Here is a 21,546-nt window from a genome sequence, read left to right as displayed (position 1 = left end):
AGCTAAAAATTGCTAAATTCACCAAATAATCACAAACCCATGATTTAAACATCACCAATAATCATCAATAAACTCAATAAGCTTAATAAAAAGTATCAAACTTCACAAAATGAAAAAAAATTCGAAATTGCCCAAAAATAGAAAAAAGTGATAAATGGCAAAATTCAAATGACAACATTTGGTGAAGATTTGTTACCTTAAACTTGTTTGTTGATGATTATGGATGTAAATGGTGAAAAAACCCCCAAAAATTTCACTCCAATTCGACCTCAAATGAAGAGTTCAAAAATGTGAAACCCTTGTTTTTGAGTTGCTCAAATCCGAATTAAAACTTGCTTTTGAAAGAATTTAAGCTATGGAATCAACTCTTAAGAGAAAGGGGAATGTTTTGGTGTATTTAGTTTGGAGATTGGACGATGAAAAGATGGATTTTAGGAGTGGTGTGTATTTAAGGTGTAAGTGTGTATGTGAATTGAAGAAGAAGAGAAGGAGGGAATTGGGGAATCCGTGCGCGGATTCCCCTATTTGCGTGCCTCTGGCTGGATATCCGGCCGGATTCTGGCCAAGGAATTTTTTTTTTTTTGATAATGCATATCCGGCCGGAAACTGGCCGGATTTCCGGCCGGATATGAGGCAGTAGCTTCAAAAATCGTTCTTTCCTTCCCTTATTAATCCATCCATGAATCCGGCCAAAAATTGGCCGGATTTACTGCAGAAATTTTTTTATTTCTGCAGTTTTTCCTTCCGTTTTCCATTTAAATTTTTTTTTTACTTACCCAATTTTCAACCTTTTCCATTTTCTTCAAGAAAAATTCACCTTAAACATAAAAAATGTGCTTTCTCAACCAATTGCTCCTTAAAACATGAAATCATGCATCAATATAACTTTAGAATTAAGCACTTCAAATGCATGAATTGAATCAAATGAACAAGAAAACTCCCTTTTTGCTTCCTTATAAGCTCTTTTGCACTTGAAACAAATTGCATAAACCATTGCCATTGCCACCTATAAAACACACAAAAACACTAATTAAACAACTTGAACTTACTAAAAACAAGAAATCGTTGGGTTGCCTCCCAACAAACGCTTCTTTATAGTCATTAGCTTGACTATATAACCTCATTATCAAGGAGGTTTAGTTAGCGAATAATCCACCATTTTTGGACGTGGTGAATCATTAAATGGTGACTTTATAGCAAAAGTCACATGATCTAATGATGTGAGAAATAACAGTGACTTACCTATCCCAAGTGTTTCATAGATATTACCTTGAGTATGCACCACTTGAGAATTCACCAAAGGAAATGCCATGAAAATATCCTAGGTAGCAATACCCTTAGAACCTATACTTTCAATGCACTCCTCAAGAGGGGTGAAAAATGAGTCATTAAAACTCACCTCTTGAGACTCAAAGTTAGTTCCAAAGATATTATCATGTGAAATGGATATTTACTCATTAAAACACACTTGAGATTCATCATTTTCATCAAAACGCAACCCATTTTCACATACAACATTCCTACCATTCATGCTAGGATCATTTTGCAAATTATTAGAGGAAATAACTTCACACAATGCATTCAATTGCTCATGTATTCTACCAAAGTGAGAAGCTAATTCATCTATTCTTTCCTCAATCCTATCAAAACGGTTGGAAGTTGCATTTGCTAGCTTTTCTATTGTTAAATCAAATTGATTAGAAAAATTTTCTACAGCTAGCTCCCAAGATGCATTAGAATCATTAGCTAATAGTTCACTTTCTGATTCCCAAGGTAGAGGTGCATTAGGTAACTTCTCTATTGCCAACTCCCAAGACGGTTTTGATTCATATTGGACACTTTCACGTTGGTAATCATAAAAATATGAATAATCACTATAAGTACATTGATTATCCCAACCATTAGCACTATATCGATCAAAACAGGGATTGTAATGCTCTAATTCATCATAATAATCCACATTTTGTGCTTGCATACATATATTAATAGCATGATAACTTCCACACAAGTCACAAATTACATGATAAGAATTAAAAGCATTAACATTCCTCCCTTGTTCAATTTCATGCATAATTGTGTCCATTTGAACTTGTAACATCATAACATCAAATTTAGTCTTTAAGCACCTTAAACCATCTTCAAAAGACATACATTCAGTAAATTCTTGGTTACTTCTGTTGAAGAAGCTTTGCACTTGGTAACCATCCATTGCCAATCTTCCACTTCTCAAGCACTGTCCTTCATTTTGATCTATCCTTCTCATCACCTAAAATTGTTTTTAAACAGCTTAATAGCAAGATTAGTAAGAAGAATAGGTGATAAAACACATACACACATAAAACACTAAAATTATAGAAAATAACATTCACACTATAACTAATAAAATGTCTAAACTAATAAAGTTACTCTTCACACTGATATTGCCAAATCTTCCCCGGCAGCGACGCCAAAAACTTGACGGGTTTTTAATACACGTACAAGTTAAAAAAAAATCGAATTACACCCGTTCACTGCAAGTATACAGGTCAACTAGTAGTTTAGGGTATATATCGGGTCGATCCCACAGGGAAGAGTGAACAATTACCGGTATTACTAAAGCTTCTCTATTATTTAGACTATCAATGAATTATAACAAATTTAACCTACTAAAATTATACAAAATAACAAATAAAAGCTCCTTAGGTTGTGGTATCTCTAACTACTCATGCAAGTGCTATATTTGGATCATTGAGTACTACATCTAGGCTAGTTATGGTGTAATTTCCTTATGCATTTGAATCCTACTTTCGTAGTGAATCAATTATACTTATAACTAATCCATACATATTCTCATGGTTATGAAATTAGCTACAAGTTCATTTCTTCAGTGAAATTACATGAAATGAATCACTAAAAACCACATAGGTGCACCTCTACTTTCGTGAGTGTACTCCCTATATTTAACACTTCTTGAACTAATGTTAAATCTCAATTTTCATTGCAGAAACAACACCTTAGATAATCACAATTAATGATATCAGATTAATCATGATTTAAAGAGTCAAAGTGCTAAATAACTTACTCAAATCATAGCAATCAAATAACCAAATAATAAACACTAACAATCATAGAAAGTTCAACCAAACCCAAGGCATAAACTTTAAAGACACATAATAAACATAAAATCCAGAACTTGCATATCAACTAAACTTAAGAATCTGATACAAAAGATAAAGAGTTGGAGAAGAGATTACCCATGTCACTTGAGCTTCACCTCCTCCTTCATCTCCATCTTCATCCTAATCTAGCTAACATACAGGAATGGATGAACTATACTAGTCTACACTAATGCTAACCTAACACTCAGAAGATGAAAGAGCTACATTTCTGCACTCTCCAAGTTCTCCCGTATGTCTCTCTCTTCTCCCTTCAATCTTGCAAGTTTTGGCTATATAAAGATGAAAGGTGGTCAAGAAATGAGGCTTACACCTCCCTTTTACAGCTGGTAATGTTTCTCACATGTCTAGCATTACATGTGACTTAGTGGAGGTGAAATTAAGTTTTCCGCATAAAGAGCAGCCTTCTCTAACCACAATCCGGCCAAGTTCAGGCCGGATTGCTACAGTGACATTTTGGTGCACTTTTGTTCAATTTCCAGCTCTGCTCCGATTTTGCGTCAACTTCAACTGAACTTTTCTTGATGATAAAAGCTGATTTAGCTCTTGACCGAAACATAAAACTTGTAGCTCCTTGAGCTACTTTCCAATGCATCAAGAATCACCTCATTTGGATCTGTGTAGGCTGATAAATGACCGAAATACCCTTGACTGCTCATTGCCCTGTTTTAGCTTCGACCAATGGAAATTAGCTACTGTAATTCGCCTTTTTGACCTGGAAAACCTTCAAACTGGATTCAGATGTCTCACAAAAGTTGTAGATCTATCTCTTATCTTCAAATTGGTTTAAGAATCATTTCAATCCGATCATTGTAGCTCAAGTTATAGCCAAAATACGAAAATGTGTCAAAACTGTCAAAATGCACAAAATCCAAGTAAAAAGTGATAAAAACCTCATTTAGCCACTTAAAAGCATTTTTCACTAATTATAGCCAAAATGATTCATTTTCTTCCAATAATATACTCAACGTGACTAAAAATAATATAAAATATCATACAATTATTACGTAAATTAGTCACTTATCAGCTATACATAACAAGTACATATAAAAGAGCATGAGGGTGCTTTGGAGTAATATAAGCCAAAAGGCAAACACTAATTAGCATGAAAAACAAAAATAGAGAAAAAAACTAAAGGATATTATTATCAAAGTACAAATTTTGCTACCATACTAGAATCAACCATCAAGCATCATATTCATACTGCTCAAGTTGTACATCCTTGGACTTCAAAGGCACATATTCCCCCAAATAAGCTTCAAGATGATCCGACAGGGCTGACTTCTCAATGTTTTCATGGTGATAAGACTTGCAAACAAAGTAGACAATTGTCTGAATCACCAATCCAAAGAGAATCAACTTGAAAAGCAGCAACAAACACAGCATCCCTAATCCCAAACGGTGTAATACTCCAAATCTCCATCCACCATGAACAACATGAGCATAAAACAACAGCTGAATTGCAGCAAGGGACAAATTCAGCTTAAAAAATATAACTATGCTAATCAGCATCTTCCCTTTGATTAATTCCTGGCTTTTCATCATAGCTTTGATCCCATATGAGTCTTCTAAAACAGACACAACACAGGCCAACTGCCAAATTATGGTCATGTAGACAAAGACCAGAATATACACAATCAACAAGAGGATTAACAAAACAACACCAATCAACGTTTCTCCAAGGGTCATAGTCAATATCATTAAAACTATAAAGCTATGAGGTTATAAGCAAAGAAAGCAAGAAAAGCGCACAGAAAAGTGACCACAAGCCTTTGCCAGACCTTTGGGACAACACTCATGACCTTCTTGAAGGTTATTTCTCGGCCGGTATATATGCAGGCAATCGTGTAAACAACAGCAGCAGTGGAAAGCAGAGAAAAAATGAGGAGAAATGTGAGGTAAGTGATGTTGTACCAATTCAAATCAGTGAGTTTCTTGCTTTTTTGAGGCTCTGATTGGGCACGATGCAATTGGTTTTCAGTGTGGATGACTTTTATCTTGAGTAGATGGGATAGTTCTATATGAGCCAAGAAAATGAAGGATAGTGGAAGGATCAAAGATAGGGTGATTTTGCTGAAGATTTTTCTCCATCTAAAAACCACTTTGTAGGCTTCTGCATAGATCCCAAAAAGGCCTAAAAATTGCATCTCTTCTTGCTCTCTATCCATGATTGTTTCTTCAAGTGTATGCAGATTGGAAAGTTGAAAGAGGACAAGACTTGAAGAAGAAAGGAAGAAAGACTAATATAAGCTGGCTTTTGAGGAAGAAAATGTAGGAAAATTATATTCTGGACATTTGTCTATTTATCTGTCATAGCACCCTTTATTACAAGTTAACTGCATAGGACAATTTCATTATTTGTTTAATTGTTGAGAATGCATTTATAAGCAACCATTTGGGATTATTTGTTGGTACAAGCCAAATACAGATTGAGTAAAATATTGGATTAGGACATATATTGGAATTAAATTAATAAACAAATGATAGTGTTGGGATCAACCGAATTAGAACATGATAACCCAAAAATGTAAAACACTGGAGTAGGACGTGAAAGGGATTAGAATATTTAGACTCATGGAATTAGAATATCCATAATATGTCAAAAACATAATAGATGCATCCAAGGCGATTTGGTGGAGTTTTTCGTTTCTTTCTATATCGATTTAGATACCGCAGTTCACCTAGATATTTACATCTAGATGGCAAATAAAAGGTATCTATTTAGGTTTAGATTGTATGATACATTTATCCAGTTACTTACAATTTAGGGGGTACATAAAGTAGGATGTGGCCAAAAATTCTGATCAATGTGCAAGAGGTATATAATTGATATAATTGAACATTTTTTTAGATAATAAACTCAATTTAACAAAAACACAATCTTTTGGATAATAAAAGTAGTTTTCTGTTCAAGTCTGACAAGTGAGATTAACAAACTTTTGGAGATTTCAAAAGGGGTGGCTAAGAATCTCAGAAGCAGGGCACAGGACAGAAGGGATGGAACACATTGGCTTAACTGCGAACATCCTGTGGCAGGTGTGGAAAGAAAGAAACAAAAGAGAATTCGAGAACACTACCGTTGATCCTCCCTTCAAATATATAAGGAAAGCACATTCTAATTGGCTAGAGCAGCAGCAGCTAGAGTGCAAGAGGGAAGGAGAGAGCACAGAAGAAACAGCCCCTAGGCAAGAAACTCAGGATCAGAGTTATGTAAAGGAAGGAGAAGTGCTAATGGAGGTGTCTACAACCATGAAACAAGGGCAGCTATTCATGGGAATTGGAGTCACAGTTAAGTTTTTTGCAAGCAATACGATGATAGGGTGGGTAATGAAAGACATCAGTTCTGGAAATAAACTCCTAGATGAAGCTCTGGCGCTGAAACTAGTGCTGTGTAAAGCAGTGCATCGTAAGTGGAGCAATCTTAAGCTGAGAGTTGGTAACAAAGAACTATGGAGACAATTGAAACACCAGAGTCCAGCGGACAGCAGAATAGCAACAGTACTTGAAGACATCTCTCAGTTACAGAGATTGTTTCGCATGTGCTCTTTTGTTTTGAATAGGGAAGAAGAAATGATAGTCAGTAAAAAAATGAGTGTTGATGCTTTAAGCATTATTGTGGATGAGGAGCGACAGCTTCCTCAGTGTCTTTGAACACTAGTGTGTACAGTTCGATCGAGCCGTTGCTCGTACTTGTAATTTTTTACCTTTAAAGCAATGAAATCATCTTATCGTTTCGACAAAAAAAAAAAAAAAAAAAGATTAACAAACTTATATTACTTTCTAGAAGGGACAGAACAGTAATATACTGTACATATATTGGATTAAATTCTTAAGGGGTGGCAGTTTCTATGTGGCTTCAGTTTTTTTTTTTTCCCCTTTCATTGTAGAAACTGACTACGAACCTATTTATTTTACCATAGGGGGTCCAATTGCTTAGCTTCCTGAAGGTTGGACTGAATATTGCCACCTAGAAAATTATATACCTACACACACTCACACACACATGTAGACTTGGGTAGATTTTAGTTTTCAAGAGATGATTTTTAATTATCAGCAAAGTCAGCTATTACCTAATTGATGACCTCTTCCAAATTCATACTATATTCCTTTTTGAATGTTATTTTCTAAGTATTAGCAGTCTAAATCACTTTTAAACTTGACTTAAGTTCATTACTAAATAGATGGCACCTGCTTCTGTCAACTTCATCAAATACAACCCACCCCAGCACCAGGTACAATGATGTTAATCTATGTTGAATATCACAGATTGACTGTTACGTTTTGGAAGCAGTAAGCCATTTATTTGAGGTTGATTAATAGTCCACTATACAACAGCAATTGTTTTTCAGCTTATACGTGCAAAAGGGTTTCAATTGTATTGTTTGAGCTAGTCGTGGCTTTATTTCTTCAAATGCTAAAAATAAGTTTTCCGAGTAGCAATTTCATCTGCAAAAATAAAAAAGAAAAAGAAAAGAGGGTTCATCTAGATTAAGTTGTAGAAATAAATTTCAAAAGGGAGAATCTATCATCTAATTATCAGAAGAATCAACCACCTAAACAAGGAGTGATTAATGCCGAGGGTGATTTTTTTTTTTGGGTCAATTCTGAAATCATGGAAATGAATTGATTAATGAGAAGCTTTTACATAATGCTATATTTGAAATGGTTATAATTTATGTTCAAGTGTCTTTTGGTTCCCATTCTTTTATTTCACTAGTAATAGTTCACGTGCTTTGCATGTGGCTGTAATATTTTAAAATATATTATTCTTTAAATACTAAAATTTTTTTATGAAATTTTGATCATCAACATCATAATATAGTATTTTTATATTATTTTTTTAAGCTAGTTAATTTTAAAAATTTATTAAATGAAAAGAGGTAGAAAATATTCCAATGTAGTTGACATGTCCCTTAGGATTGAATTTGAAATCAGGAACCAAATACTTTTTGATTTATAGCTAAAACTCTAACATATCAAATATTGATAATATCATGTTTTACCAAAATTATTGTATATTCATGATTCTATTGCATATAAACCACAATCACTACAATTTTTTATAAACAAAGAATATAATTAAGTTAGAAAAATAAACATACATGTCATTTGAATTCTTTATATTATGTTAATTCTATTTTTGTCAATAATAGAGTATAAATGATCCACCATGTAAAGTTTTTTTGACTTGTAAATTCTAACAATTGAAATTTTATAGATAGAGATAGTTAGAATTTTTCTATTTTTCTTTTCTTTTATTCATATTTTTAGCACAATCCAATGCGAAGCCAAAGCAACAAGTCTATTTTTTTCATTTGAGCACAATATCTTTTTGGTTTTACTATTAGTTTTTTTGATGATCATGGAATTGGAATGAGAATTGTGGCTAATTAACAATTTTAATATTAATTTTTTGTATATTGCAGTGTTTTATTTTTTAATTGACAACTTTTAATCCATAAACGCTATCATTATTATCAATTATTGGAATGCACTAAATATGTCTAATTACAATTGTCACCATAAATGAAATTTACTTAATTTAAAGCTTTTCATTTCATAACAGCTTCCATTGTTCACTAATATTGTAATACAATAAATATATGTAATCATTAGAAAAAATAAGGGTTTTTTGGGCATCATTAAAAATAATTTGAATATCATTTTCATTTTATCATTCTTCATTTAATGTTTACTCTTATTATAATTCTTATTTTATCATTGGAGATGGTTTTTGGCTTGATGGATGGATTTGGTTTGCTCAAACCAATACAAATGAAAAATTACTATGTTATTGTCAATAATAATGTTTGTCTTCTCCTAGATATCAGTGATTTGAATGTTGTCTTTGGTATTATTTTAATTGTATTCTAGCTTTTAATTCATTTGCTATTTACTTTATGTCATTTTATAAATAGTTTTCAATTTTTTTTGGTTCTTCTTGTTTTGATCGATTGCTATTAATGATAATAGTGGTTTGTATGATACTGTTTCAGATTTCTTTTTTCCAGTTTAATACTGCTATTTCAGTTATAAAGGTGTCATCACTTTTTGTATATTGAAATTCCATTGGGTGCAACATGAAAAATTTTTCATATTAGTAAAAAGTGCATAATTGTAAAATTTGCTCGTAAAATTTGTATAAAGATATATAGATAATAAGGGTTCTTTTCTCCTTGTATGTTTCTCCATTTTCTAAAGAGTGTCTATTTTTTGACATTGACTTTCTTTTTTTTTTTTTACAATCTCAACTAATGACTAATGAGAAATTTTTCATACTTCAATTAAGAAATTTTGACACGTATAATTATTGGAGATGGAGTCCAATGGTAAGTAAATAGTTTTTAATGAGCAATTTTTAATTATCATTACCAATACTATTAAGATGTAATCAATTGGAGTGTTTTATTTCTTTTAATTAGTGCCACATTAAAATGTAAAAATTCTGATTAAAAGACATGAGGGTAATTTAGGAATAACAAAGATTTAAATAAAAAAGTACTTACACATACACTCCCCAATACCAAGATTCATAATTTTTATAGAGTAATGATGAAGTAATAAACTGCCAAACGTCAGAATCTTCATCAGTCCACCACTTAACATAGTAGTGGAGTTATTTTGTGACAGCTCAAGTATATTTGCTTCACAGGCCTCTTTCACATTTCAAGTCCAAACTTTGATATATCATCCATATTGAAGATAACATCTCATCAGCAGCAAACAAGAGCACACGATTAGTAAAAATCTCTGCAGTGAGCCTTTGCATGACCAAACAATGAAATTCTCTCCAATGAGACAGACATCATAACCAAAATTTGCTTACAGATTTGCAAAAGTTTAAAAGTACTGTTACACCTTCTCAACGTCTTTCTATGCTTTCCACAAGATCAGGATTCAAGCCAGGAAGCATCATGATTTGCATGCACCATATCTCAAGTTTGAGATCCAAGCTTCAAGCTTTGATCCAAGAACCCAAACTCAGCAACTGATTGAATTCCTCAAAAGTAGCCATCCTGTCCAGGTGATCCCTTGTAGATCCTTCATCCTTCAGTGCCTTCAGAACATCAAGCATGGCATGTGCAGAGGCATAAAGAGTTGTCAACGGATGAACAATCAAGTGATAACCATATGATTTGAGCTCCTCAGGTGTAAGCATGGGAGTTACACCACCTTCTACCATGTAACATACTCTGTATCCAGTAGTTTTTTCTCCAATTTCTATGAGCTCCTCAAGGGATCTTGGTGTCTCCACTAAGGAAGCATCAGCTCCAGCCTGCAATCTTGGTATCATGAGCGTGCACACTGGAAAATGTAGAAAAAAATTAGCACAAGCAGTGCATTTGTAGCCTTCAGAAATGAACTAAAAGAATTCTAATCCTTAAGCTTACACTTGGAACAAATGTCATCTTCTCTAGACCTGAATGTGCCATTTCTGCATTTCTCAGGCAGTCCAGTAGTTACTTACACCTTGAAGCTCCTCTAATTTAAACTACGTTCAAGATATTTGCTCCTATTGCGTTTCTGAAAATCAATTTTGAAAGGCTTAGGCTGACTGATTACATAGATCTTTATCAAATATTCCTTTTCTAGAACAGATGTTTGATGTTTGTGGATGATAGGCATATGGAACATAGTCGTATTGATGAAAAGCTTAGGAAAAAACTGATGATTTGAAGGATAATATTGCCAAGTAAAATCTATAGTTAGTTAAGTTAATAATCAGAACCTGCGGAAGCAAAAAGTTCCCTAGTTATACATGTACTAGTTATTTGAGCTAACACTCCCATGGTTCGCAATATCGGCTGATTCCGATACGAATTGGCCGAGTCGTAATCGGAATGGAGGGGATCGGTACAATATCGATCCCCTAATCACCAATATCTTTGCAACCAAAAAGTTTCTCTTTGCATGTGTACATCTCTTGGTGCAAAAGGGTTATCTGTAGTAACTACATATTTGGGTCTAATACATACGCAACTCTGGAACAAAACTGCTCATCCTCTCCTTCCATCCTTTTCTTTTAATACTAAAAATGGAAAAAATACACATAATCTTTGCATGTATGCAGCAAAAACTTGATAATTGACATTTGAACATTGAAGTTTTATATGTTGTACAAATATTCTCATAAGCAAGGCTAAACAAAAATAAAACCTGGGGAATATTTGGTAACTGATTTATTACTATGCTTCACATATGCAGAGAGAGACAGAGACAGAGCTCCCTTAGTGGTGGTGACAAACGTTGAAGGAAAACGAATTAACTACAGTATAAGAAGCTAAAAACACATATACTGGGAAGTAAATGGAAGCAAAGCTACAAATTCATGCTACCTAGATAAATCTTAAAACAACCCCAATGCCTATAGACTCTTCTGCACTACATGCATTATAGAATATTGTTTGAGTTTATTCATGAAATGCATACCAGAAAAAAGAAAAATGGACCGTTAAGAACACAAACTCATGAAAATTCTGGCCCTGGTCTGTAGTCAAAGTGTCATCCTAATAAAATCAGAGTTGCTAGCAATGAACTGGGCAATGGAGCACTAAATACCTCAGCTGAAACTATGAGTTGAATTATCATTTATATAAAAATATTTCCCCAGTCAAATGACATGCATTTCTCCAGTATATGGAACTGGAATCGCTGCATACCTATTTCATCAATCTTGTCCAATGACACTTAAGTTAATCCATGTATACATTTTGTCAAAATCATTGTCTCCTAGAGAGAGAGAGGAGGTCAGATGAGTTCCAGCAAGAGAGGAAAGGACAGTGTAAACAAATAATACTTTCCATCCTCCTAAATGACGTATATAATCATGATGTTCCCCTCACAGTTAATCCAGTCCAAATGTTTCACTGGTGCAGCAGAAGAAACTATAATGATGCAGGAGCAATGCAAGAAAGCCTATTAAACGTAGCCATACCACTTCATTTTACTTGCTGCCATTTTGGAAATGGTAAGTGTGGAAGAAAATATGTACCCTATTATACAGCCTGAGGAGTGGTTAAGGGCTCTACAGTCTGATTTGTTGTAAACATTACAACCATACTGGTCTCCAAAGGACTTAACCATCTTTGTAATTAATGTTAGGATATTGTGTCTAACAATTATAGGTATATCAGCTTACTTCTGCCACACTTCCCACAAGACATTCGACCTCATGCAATAGTGTCTTTCGGCAATGAGAGTGGATGGTAAATAAACATACGAACCAAAACCAATCACATGACCCTGCCTTTTAGACCTTTTTGAGTGTTCCTCTACATGAAGGGAAGGATTCATAAGGAAATGATAAAATGTCATTCCATATTCAAATTGATAGGAAATGTAAAACGCCATCCATGTCTCGGATGGAACTGAATAGTTAGTCATGAATAGCAACACATTGCGTTTTCCTTTTGGTTTAGGATCACTGAATCGCTAGGTGATAAATTAGTTGAACTGAGAAACAATCAAGTGCACTTGTTTGCCATGCATGTGTCCTGGACAACCATAAACAACCAGAATAGGAAAATTAGTTTGTGTCGTATAACCAAATGCAGAGAGGAGCAACACTCGAATCATTTTTCTTGATCAAACAACGTAAAAATGAACAGGATCAGACAAATTACCACTTGGCTTAGGCCATGCCTGATCCTGGTAGGTACGAGAAATCCAGGAATTAGTTCATGCAACTCATGGAAAGGAAAACAATAGGACTTCTTAATTTCACCCAAGTTGGGCTGGAGATTTCATTTCCAAGCAGAATATTAATATTTACCTCCAAGAAGCAACCAGCAGCACCTGCAGCAATCAAGTCCTTGATGGTCCTCTGAATGTTGAGAGCATTCTCACCACCAGATTCTGGAACAAAAAATTATGCAACACATCACTTTCTGTAAGTAAATAATGCAAAATCAGTAAGCACCACTCTGGAATAGCTACAAAGAAGTAATATATTCAAAATCTTAATGATTCAACAGAAGCAACACATTTTCCAGCGGATATGATCTAATCAGAGTTTGCATCAGCTCTCAGTCCAAAAAGAATGAACAATATCCTACATCATGCAAAAAAACACAATATGAGGTTAAGAGAGCATGGAAGTACTCATCCAGTCAAGGAAGGGCGCACTTCAATTTCTCTAACCTTGAACCCCGAAAAAATTAATATCTTTTGGAAAGCTAATGAATTACAGCCAAAATTAAGAAATCCAAAACAGTTATACATCCTAAAACTACAATTTGAATTCCAACTTATAGCTAAACTCAACATCCAATCAACTAATAAATTCAGAAAAATATCACTCCATATTTTCTTTTTCGACTTGGCTGTGCTAAATTTGATAATTTATCAAAGCACACAACATAGTTTTTGCAGAACCAAGAAAGTGTTACGAGTTGCTGAAAAACGATCTTTGTACAACAGATTATCTACTACAGTTAATGCATGACTCAAGGAACAAAAAAAAATTGAAAGAAAAAGTGTAAATCCTACAATGCTTGTTGCTAGGACAAAGGAATAACTCAGTAGAAAAGGGCTTAAACCATAATGCTGTCGTTTATCAATAAGTTTTAGTAGTTCAACCTTACTGGCAGACCACCATTTTGGTTCTTGTGAATATTCTTAAAACTATTTGTCAATGTTTTTCTACTCCCCTACTAATTAAGCATGAAAAAACATAGGCAAAGAAAAGAAAAGAAAAAAAAGAGAGAAAAAAGAAAAGAACGATAAATATTTGTATTCTTATTTTTTATTAACATATACACTAATAAAAATAGCAAATACTCCTAGCGAACAAACATAAAACCTGATTAAAAGAAGATTAACTAATCAAAAATTCACCCAAATATAAAAAGTATAATAACAACCTATTTCATTTACATTATGCAATGAAAGTAGTACGTACTCCTCTCCATGAAGAATAAAAGCCCATAAAAAAAACAAAAACCAAAATACACAAAAGCGTTGTGGAAACTTTACCAGCATCAGCAATGATAGGCATGAATGGCACTGCGGAACAAACCGACCTAGCCCTCTCTGCCATTTCCGGTGGCCTAAAATGCCAAAAATACACTTCATTAATTCCCACAAAACAATCTGGAAATCATCCGGTGAACCCTTTAGGGCTCGACCGCTTCAACCAGACATTTTTGCAAGTAAAGCCATGAAAAACTGAGACATGTAAAAATATATATATTGAACAAAACGAGAGAAAATGGGAAGCTGACATGAGCAAACCGAGGTCGGGTTTTGCGAGGAGGGAAGCAGAAGGAGCATAACCGGAGATACAGCCAGCTTTGAACCCGGTTTTCTCCAGCAGAGCAGCTGACAGGGCGTCGAAGCAACTGGGCACCACCACTGCTACTTCCTTCTCGATCAAGTGGTGGATACGGGTATCGGACGTCTCCATTCTCGAAGCAATAGTTGGTACAACAGTCGAGCTCTTCGAGGGGGCAATGGCTTTTTTTGCAAGCCCAATCTGGTCCAGCTTCAGCCCAGGCTTGGAAACAGAGAACGTAGCGGTGGTTTTCACGGGGAAATGCATCGCCGGATCCATGAATGCCGACATTTTTCTCAGGGAAGGAGGACAATAGACGACGGTGGAAACTGGGAAAAGAAGGAGGAGAAAGCAGAAATGCAATGCAACGTTGGTGGAGGGAACAGTGGGTACTGAGTAGAGTGGCGTGGAATTCTCGCCTTGCAGACTTCGCAGTTTTGTACCGTATCATGTGGCTGGGCTATGTGACCACCTGGAGCTTAGTGGCTTTGTCGTTTTCTACTTTCTTGTTGGTGAAGGACTTTATTTTTTATTTCCAAAAATTTTTGTGATAAATGGCTTTATTAATTACTTGAGTAGTTTAGGCTAATTATTTTGAATGAAGCATATTAATAATGAAGTTAGTTGTATGTTGATGGATTTTATTGATTACTCCCTCCGTGCCACCAGATAGTTTTTTTTTTATTTGTCCAAAATAATAGTCCATTTCTCAATTGAAAAATATAGTAGCTAACTTCTAACTTTTCTAAAATACCTTTATTTAATGTGCTTTTTTTATCATAAGTATAACCAACTTTATTCAATAATTTCTTTGTTTCAAGCCTTGAAATGATGCAATTTTTTATTAGTATTATTGTCGTAGTTAATATAAAAGTATAATGATTGACTATGCTCCTAATACTATCGTGAGTATTTTAGAAAAACAATAGAGTAGATTCTACTCTTCCAATAAAGTTAGTTAATTTTTCTTAAATTGTATAAAAGAAAAAAATCAAGACTATCGAAATGAGATGAAAGGAGCATTTTGTAATGAAAAAATTGTTCCTTAATTGTACATTTGTCCATTGGAATAATCTTAATTGTAATAGCACTTGTAATTGAGCACTCTTAAAAGCTTCATTAGGGGTATCCCTAGCTAATTGATTTTTAGTGACTAGAGTCCATTTTGTCGCTTATTTTGTACTGCAGTTGCAGTAGACTAAGGGTTTTTTTTTTTTTTTTTATTTTATTATTTTATAAAAATTTCGGCAGAGTTTCCCCTTAAAAAAGGACGAAACTCCCTGCCATCAAACCACAATTTGACAATAAATTTACAAGCTAGTGAAAGTTTAAGCATTTAAAAACTGAAATTAAGATTAAATCTTCATTTTTCCATATCAGGATGTCTTCCAGTGAATCTGAAGGATGATCTTTGAAGATTTTAGCAGTCAATCTTCCTCCCTTGATGTCCTTCTAACCGCCATTTTCACCTTCATTGGCCTTTTCTGCTTCTTATTCCAATTCATGCCAGACACCGTGTACGAAACGTAGGAAATCCTAATCGATCTAATCTAATAGCCCCCCTAACCAATTGCGGCAATTCTGAGAATGTATTAAACACATGACCTGCACTAGAATCAGCACCAAAATTTGCCAAATGATCTGCAGGTGCGTTTGCTTCCCTGTAGCAGTGTGTGATCGATGTGAAATATTGCTTGAACATCATCAACTCATCCAGATCTCTCTGTAAACGCCAAGGACAAGCACTAGTCCCTTGAACAATGTGAACCAGGGTGAGAGAATCCGCCTCTAAGTGTAACTCCAAGCACCCTCGAATCACACAATGTCTAACGCCCCATAGCAACGCTCGAAGTTCCGCCTGCATGCTGGTTATCACCCCGAAGGGCTCCGCGTAGCCGAATACAAAATTTCCTCGACTATCCCGCACAAGCCCACCCCCCCCACTCCTTCCTGGGTTCCCCCGAGAACATCCATCTGAATTCAACTTATAGCCTCTACGTGGAGTTACCCAGTAAACTGGCCTAATAACCATCCGCCTTTGATGACTACCTAATTCGAGAAGCAACCCTTCCCATGTAGGGGCAGAAGGCTGCACCCCCGGGAACCGTGACTGAAGGAAATCATGCAGAAACTGAACAATCCGATTCACCGTAGGCCTGATCCTCATCTTCCGACCTTCAAACACCCCTTCATTCCTAGCCTTCCATAAAACCCAGCATACCACCGAAGGAAGTATATTATGCAAAAACTTTACACGATCATTAGTCCCCCTCCTTAACCAACAAGACCACACCATATGACGCACCGTATGCACCCCACTAAACTCACCAGCAGTACTCTCGAAGTGTCGCCAGACCAATCGTGCCCCTTCTCCTGAGCAAAACACATGATTCAAATCCTCCTCCTGGGGATTCTGACAACACAAGCATCTAGATGGGCCACAAACCCCAAACCTCTTTAGGCGATCCATAAGAGGGAGCCTCCCCTGTAGTAGTCGCAGCATAAAGAAAGAAACCTTGACTGGAAGACCCTGCTGCCATATACGACCAAAAAGCCAAGAATTGTCATTGGATTGACGGATCAATGAGTAAGCCGATGCAGTGGAAAAAACACCCGAGTTCGTCAATGCCCATACCATTGTATCATTTCCCCTATCGGTAGGAGGGTCAATCTCCAAAACCTGCGTAACCAATTCTCCATCCAAGAATTGATGGAGCATGTCCACATTCCAAGCCCGCCGATCTACAAAATCAACCACCGAATGATCATGGAAGACCTCAACCTTGTCACAAAGCGCACCTGACCCCATCCAATTATCATGCCAAAAGTCCAAAGCCCCCTCCTGAACTACCCAGCTAATATTATCCTCCCCAAAACGCTGCATTGTAACCATCCTCTGCCAAACTTGGGATCCCGGATGCCCAATATCAGCAAGACAAGGGTGATGACCTGCACAATACTTCTGGGACATAAACTTTGCCCATAATGATTGTTGTTGTCGAAATTTCCACCAGAGTTTAATGGAAAATGAGTCGTAGACCTGTTTCAAACCCCACAGGCCTACACCCCCTTCATCCTTCGGCCGACACAAATCTGCCCAACGTATCCAATGGAATTTATCCCCGAAATTCGAAGATCCCCACAAGAACTTGGCGAACAATTTCTCTATGACCATCAACATCCCTTTTGGAGGGGACGCGGCTGCCAGCAAGTGAATTGGCATAGAGGATAACACGCTCTGAATCAACACCACCCTGCCTCCTAGCGATAATATCTGGTTTTTCCAACTCAAAATCCGATTCGCCACCGCATTGTATATATCCGTATAGTAAACCTTCTTGCTCCTTCCGGTATACAAGGGACAACCAAGGTACCGTATTGGAAAGTCGCGTTTATTATACCCTAGTATCTGGTTAACAACCGCTGCCCTCTGAGATGGTGCCCGTGGATGAGTAAGGAAACAACTCTTCTGAGGGTTGATTCGCTGACCTGATGCCTCATTATAATCATCCAAAACCCGTTTAATCAGACGTAGGGATGACTTGGCCCCACTGGAAAAGATAATCACGTCATCGGCGAATGCCAAATGCGTAATTATAGAACAATGAGGAGGAACTTTGAACGGAGTAAATCCTCTTTGTGTGGGTAGCGTGTTGAGGGTTCTAGACAGCACCTCAGCTCCGATAACGAATAAGGCTGGTGAAATTGGATCCCCTTGCCGTAAACCCCGTGAAGATCTGAAAAAACCGTTTGAACCACCATTAACAAGTACCGAGAACCACACATTCGATATTAAGCGCCAAATCATGTCTATCCAGGTCTCACTGAATCCGAAATATCGTAGCACCTGTAGGAGAAAGGGCCATGAGACTTTATCATAAGCCTTCATCATGTCTAACTTGATGACCACATTGCCACCCCGATTTGATTTCCCGATATCGGCTACTAACTCCTGAGCTAACAAGAAATTATCTGTAATCTGCCTCCCTTGGACAAACCCGCTTTGCTGTGGAGATATAATCCGGGGTAATATCATCGCCAACCTTGCCGATAACAGCTTGGAGATGATTTTGTTAGTAAAGTTGCACAGACTGATTGGACGAAAATGCTTAAAATCTTGGGGGTTCTCCACTTTTGGCAGCAACACAATTGAGGTAGCCGTGATACTCCTAGGTAGTTCAGCACCGCAGAAAAAGCTGACAACCGCCCGGTATAAATCCGATGCCACTACCTCCCAAGCAAAGGTAAAGAATTTCCCTGTAAACCCGTCCGGGCCGGCTGCGCTCTCTCCATCCATAGCAAAGACTATGTCTTTAACTTCTGTAAGAGATGGAATGTCCGTTAACCGTGAGTTTTCCTGGTCTGTTATCAATTTAGGTATGATCTCCAGACCGGTAAGGGAGGGAAGATCCCCCTCTGCCGTGAAAAGATCCTTAAAGAAACCCACCGCTGCCTCCCCAATTTGGCATTCCCCCTCGATCCACTCTCCAGCAGTACCCCTGACTCGATGAATTACTGCCCTACGTCTCCTTTCCGTAACCAAGGAGTGGAAATATTTGGTGTTCCTATCTCCGTCCGAAAGCCACTTAACCCGCGCCTTTTGTCTCCAAAAACCCTCCTCAACTACAAGCGCTCGGCGCAATCGAGCCCGAGCATGATGTAACTCGCTCCGTCGCTGCTCAGTAGGATCGAGGTCGTATGCTGTCTCAGACTCGGTTACCACACGCTCTGCACTACGTACCCCTTCAAAAATATCCCCGAATGTCGTCCTAGACCACTGCTTGAGGGCATTTTTAACATTCCTCAACTTCGATGCCAATACTTGCAAAGGAGAGCCATTGACTGGATGAACCCAACAGTCCTTGATAACCCCCAGAAAATCAGGATGAGTGGTCCAGATGTTTAAGAAACGAAACGGCTTGGGTTTATTGTCTAGCCTCGTATCCACCGATAGCAACAAGGGAGCATGATCCGACGGGTCACGGCCTAAATGTTGCACCATGAATTGGTACGGTAGCTCCATTGCACTTCCACACAGAAGTAAGCGATCCAGACGCTTCCAGATCCGCGCCGTTCCCGAACGATTATTACACCATGTAAACCTTGACCCAGAGAATCCCGCATCACTGACACCAGCTAGCGCCATAAAATTCAGAAAGTCTGATCCCTCCGACGGTCTAAATGGCAATCCACCCCTCTTCTCCTCTGTATTTGTGACCACATTGAAATCCCCCACCAAAAACCAAGGATTGAAGGCGGGTTTATCCTGCAAAAGTGCATTCCACAAATCCTCTCTGTCCTGCTGCGTACACTTCGCGTGTATACAAGACAAAATAATGGAGTCTTGGAAAAGATGAGATTGTACTCTAATAGTTATATGTTGGGGAGACTCCCCTGTAATCTGACACGTAAACAATGACCGGTAGAAAATCCAAACAGAACCCCAATGATTGAACATGCAACAATCCATCCCCAATTTAATTCTAATATCAGTAATTGACTCCACCCTCAACTTAGGTTCAACAACAACCACCAATTGAAGATCATACAATTTAATAAGTTTCCTTAACCGCCTTAAATTAGGAGCACGAGCTACCCCTCTTATATTCCAAAAAAGTAACTTAATCATCAGAAAGGACAGAAAAAGAATTTGTTGAAGATTCCACTTTGTCCCCCTAAACTTTGGACAATTACCCACTTAAGTCCCTAAACTTCAAAATGGGACACTTAAGTCCCTAAATTTATAAATACCTCCCACTTAAGGAAAATTGTTAACAAATCCTGAATGCCGTTGGTGGTCGAAGTGTCCCATTTTATAAGGGTTTAGAAATTTAAGTGTCCCATTTTATAAGTTCAGGGACTTAAGTGGGAGGTATTTATAAGTTTAGGGATTTAAGTGTCCCATTTTGAAGTTTAGGGACTTAAGTGGATAATCGTCCGAAGTTTGGGGGGACAAAGTGGAATTAACCCGTAGACTAATAGCACATATCTAGCTAGTTGCCTTCTATTTCACCACTCCTCGAACTTCTGCAGAATGAATCTAAGGGCCTGACTTTAGTGAATTTGTCTTTTTCTTCTGTTGGCTTATTTGTAATATGCCTTCGGAACCTATCAACAATTTGTACAGGGTAACCTAATTTTTTTTTGCGACTGGATCACCTTGTACTACTATTATTTTGTAGCACATCAATAAAAGCATGCAGCTGCAAGCGGATGAATTTCTTAATTATTTTCTAATAAAAACTATAACATCATGAAATAATTAATAATTATAAATGTTTGATGAAATTCTCTTATTTGATTAGTATGTATCTCTCTCTTTCTTCCTCTATGCATTCATTAAATTTTGGGGTGTTTTTGTGATGCGTAAATCTAATTTTTTTTTTTTTTTGGATTTGTCTTACTGGTGCCCATTGGGCACATGTTAAAATGTATTTTAGGAGTTAGATTTTTGGAAAGGTAAAATTACCTAGGAAAATTGTATAAATGCAAGGGACGGTAATAGTTGTTAATGTGTGTATATACATGATAAGTTAGGTAAAATTTAAGTGGTTTAACATTCATATTCGTAATATTTTTTTTAAAAAAAAATTAGTACTTGCTTGTCTTTTGCTCTAAAGTGTAGTAGTAATTGTAGTTTAGCACTATTAAGAACTTTTATTAATCTTTTTGTTGGTAATAAAGAACTTTTCATCAAATTTAGGTTGTTTGTCTCATGGGCACAATCAATTTGTGTCAAAAGCAAGTTGACTATTAAGAGGAATTTTGGTTGCAGGTCGGGAGTTCAATGCACCCCTCTAATTAGTGAAGATGGCCAATCCCTATGTAACCGAGTCAAATTTCACTATTTTTTTTTCTAGAGTAGTAGGATAGTATACGTGTTAGTATTATATAAATATATATATATATATATGTGTGTGTGTGTGTATATAACTAGCTAAATTTAATGATTTTTTGTGTTTTTTCTTGTTGGGGAGGATGGGATTGAATGGTAAGGCATAAGAGATTGTAAATAGGAGGTCATGGTTAAAAAAAAAAAAAAAAGGTGCTTGCTGTGAAAACTATTAATTTAATTAAACACTATCTTATACTATCATTTTGTAACATACTGGTCAGATT

The 21,546-nt window shown here is 36.5% G+C and overlaps 3 protein-coding genes across 3 annotated transcripts; all 3 read right to left on the bottom strand.

Annotated features, from left to right (window-relative positions):
• Positions 1 to 4,340: 4,340 nt before the first annotated feature.
• LOC113750809 lies at positions 4,341 to 5,323 on the bottom strand. Its single transcript, XM_027294752.1, has 2 exons — positions 4,937 to 5,323; positions 4,341 to 4,748 (listed from the first exon to the last, which is right to left on the bottom strand). The coding sequence occupies exons 1-2, from the start codon at positions 5,321 to 5,323 to the stop codon at positions 4,341 to 4,343; spliced, it is 795 nt and encodes a 264-aa protein (XP_027150553.1).
• Positions 5,324 to 10,067: 4,744 nt separating this feature from the next.
• On the bottom strand, positions 10,068 to 14,718 carry LOC113750808 (carboxyvinyl-carboxyphosphonate phosphorylmutase, chloroplastic-like). Its single transcript, XM_027294751.1, is given in 6 exon segments — positions 10,068 to 10,118; positions 10,120 to 10,460; positions 12,779 to 12,803; positions 12,928 to 13,010; positions 14,130 to 14,203; positions 14,378 to 14,718. Coding segments are annotated over 6 exon segments (915 nt in total).
• Positions 14,719 to 15,928: 1,210 nt separating this feature from the next.
• LOC113750807 lies at positions 15,929 to 19,897 on the bottom strand. The gene has a single exon (XM_027294749.1). It carries the CDS (start codon positions 19,895 to 19,897, stop codon positions 15,929 to 15,931), a length of 3,969 nt encoding a protein of 1,322 aa, XP_027150550.1.
• Between the last annotated feature and the right edge of the window lie 1,649 nt (positions 19,898 to 21,546).

The sequence above is a fragment of the Coffea eugenioides genome, chromosome 10, assembly GCF_003713205.1.
Source record: "Coffea eugenioides isolate CCC68of chromosome 10, Ceug_1.0, whole genome shotgun sequence".
Taxonomy (NCBI): domain Eukaryota; kingdom Viridiplantae; phylum Streptophyta; class Magnoliopsida; order Gentianales; family Rubiaceae; genus Coffea; species Coffea eugenioides.
Note: the sequence above shows the minus strand (reverse complement) of the source record. Positions and strands in the feature narration are given on the sequence as shown.